The 2,550-nt window shown below is 43.5% G+C and overlaps 1 protein-coding gene across 15 annotated transcripts in view; it reads left to right on the top strand.

Annotated features, from left to right (window-relative positions):
- The window catches only part of Ptk2 (protein tyrosine kinase 2), a 201,117-nt gene extending 198,782 nt beyond the window's left edge, over nucleotides 1-2,335 (top strand). For all 15 annotated transcript variants that reach the window (XM_029470118.1, XM_029470117.1, XM_021183064.2 and 12 more), the window contains one exon: nucleotides 1,177-2,335. In XM_029470118.1, coding sequence (XP_029325978.1) covers nucleotides 1,177-1,389 — 213 coding nt within the window. In that variant the 3' untranslated portion in view covers nucleotides 1,390-2,335. The remainder of the gene's footprint in view (nucleotides 1-1,176) is intronic.
- The last annotated feature ends 215 nt before the right edge of the window (nucleotides 2,336-2,550 follow it).

The raw sequence follows: 2,550 nt of genomic DNA, 5'->3' as shown, positions 1-2,550 counted from the left end.
GTGTGCGCATTTGTGTGTGTGTATTTGTATGTATAATGTTACTTGTGTGTATATTTTTAAGGCTGACTAGTTGATATTAAATAGTCAAAAAATCTTGTCTCCAAAAAAAAAAAAAATATCAACAGGAATTGCTGTGAGCCTTGCAAGGCAACGTGTACTCCACAGCCCACCCCACTCCAGCAGAGTGGTTTGACGGTGACCCTGATACTGGCAATAGAGAGAAATAGCTGTTGGAAGTCAGTCAGTCATTAGAATACTAAGACAAAATACAGAAAACATAGAAAGAGGGCTGGCTGGAGAGATGGTTCAGTGGTTTAGCACACTGGCTGCTCTTACAGAGGACCCTCATTCAGTTCCTAGCACCCACACGCCAGGTCACACCAAATGTAACTAAGCTCTGTGAGGAGGCCCTTCTAGCCTCCTTAGTCACCTGTACACAGGAGACATGCACACACATACATGCACCAATTAAAGAAAAGGAAAGGAAAGGCCTGGAGAGAGTCGGCATGGTAAGAAAGCATGTTCATGGTCCTTAGCCTGTGTGGCCCACTTGAGGTCACTTGGTATTACAGTTGTTCATGTTAGGGTTGTGCATGCTTGGACTTGATCACCTCTGCTTCTTTTATAGACACTTTGTGTCTATAAAATGAGGTAAATTCTCGGCCACACACTGAGGTTGGAGTCCACACAGCAAGTACAGTGTGCAGAAGAGTTAGTTGTGGAGGCGTGAGGGCTGGGAGTGGAAAGCAATGCTAGACACATGTGTGCATACAAGACACATGTATGCATACATGTGTGCACACAAGACACATGTGTACATACATGAGTGCACACAAGACACAGTTGCTGAATTTCCAAAGGGGACAAACAGACAGACAGATTGCACATCCTGTTGAAATCTGCCCTTTTATCCCCTCGCTGTGTAATTCTGTCTGGACTAGAAGTTGTTGTGTGTTGTATAGACCAAGCTGACCTGGAACTCACAGAGATCTACCTGCCTCTGCCTTTGGAGTGCTAGGATTAAAGGCATTGTCCACCATGCCCAGCTTATCCTGTTACTTCTAAGGAAAGTTTCTTCCAGGGAAATTTTTTTTTTTTTTTGTCTTGGTGGCTCAAAAACAGACTCAGGACCAGTGCCTGGAAGCCGTTCTTGTGACCTCTCTCTTGTCTTTCCAGATCGAGATGGCACAGAAGCTGCTGAACTCCGACTTAGGCGAGCTCATCAGCAAGATGAAGCTGGCACAGCAGTATGTCATGACCAGCCTGCAGCAGGAGTACAAGAAGCAGATGCTGACAGCTGCTCACGCCCTGGCTGTGGATGCCAAGAATCTACTTGATGTTATTGATCAAGCAAGACTGAAAATGCTAGGGCAGACACGGCCACACTGAGCCACTGGCCATTGAACGTGGCTTTCTGCCCTTTGGGAGATCTTCTCTAGCATTCCACCAGCAGCGAGGAAGTAACCTTAGCCTCAGTCGCCCGTGCTCACGGCTCCAACTGAATGACAGCTAGCTGAAAGTCTCTCTTGTATAAGTTTCACCACTTATACATGGTTTTGATTTTGTTATTTTTCTAAATAGTGTTCAGAAAACTCTGGATCCAAAATGTGGCATTTTTCTGAGAATGAAGATTATACATTAAGAAGCTTTTAAAATATACTTGGTGTTCAAATTGGGATGTGTGTTCCTAGAAGTGGTAATTCATACTGACCATGACTTCAAGTTGGAAGAGAAATGTCTGAGGAGGGAGGGCTCCCTGAGACCTTGGAGACTGGTTATCCTTCCTGCCAGAATTCCTATCCAGACTGTGTTGCAATATGCTAATCTCATTTATAGAGAAAGTGCATAAAAGCTATATTTTGAAGAATGAGTGGTTTCAAAAGAAAACTTCTGCCCTCCCTGTCTCCACCTTCTTTCCTGTGGATACTGAAGCATTGGGTTGCGAACTCTCTGTAGAACTGACAAAAACTTGTCTTTCCTCATCAGAATTCTGTGCCAGTTTTGTACCAGAGCACTCCCAACTGCATCAAGAAATTCCAGGACCAGCCCTGTTCTCCATTTTTATATAATTTATAAGAATAATTAAAGCCATGTTGACTCTTACAGCCACTGGAGCTAACTGACCTTCATTGCGTCTGTCTTCCCAGGGAGGACCCCGCAGGACAAACAGGGATGTGGTTTTCCTTAGATGTCCAGTTGGTTTACCATGCATTCTGTTAGGTGATTTTGAGAGCATACCTTCCCTTTAGTTTGTTGGGGGATATAAATTATTCTCAGGAAGAATATAATAAATTGTACAGTTACTCTGACCTATTAAAAAGGTGGCGCCAGCAAAGGTTGCTTTGCCTTTTTTTTTTTTTTTTTTTTTTTTTTAATGGGGGAGGAAATTCTTTCAAATCATTTAAAATTGTTCAGGGGACCTGTAAGAAATTGTCACTTACAGGAGTGCTCACAAATCAGCAGTCTCTTCCTGTTTCTTGTATAAAGTGGAGGACTCCACCAGAGATAATCGCTCTGTGGAACCTGACTTTCCATTCTGTCAGGGTCTTA

The sequence above is a fragment of the Mus caroli genome, chromosome 15 (genome assembly GCF_900094665.2).
Source record: "Mus caroli chromosome 15, CAROLI_EIJ_v1.1, whole genome shotgun sequence".
In the NCBI taxonomy this organism is placed as follows: domain Eukaryota; kingdom Metazoa; phylum Chordata; class Mammalia; order Rodentia; family Muridae; genus Mus; species Mus caroli.
Note: the sequence above shows the minus strand (reverse complement) of the source record. Positions and strands in the feature narration are given on the sequence as shown.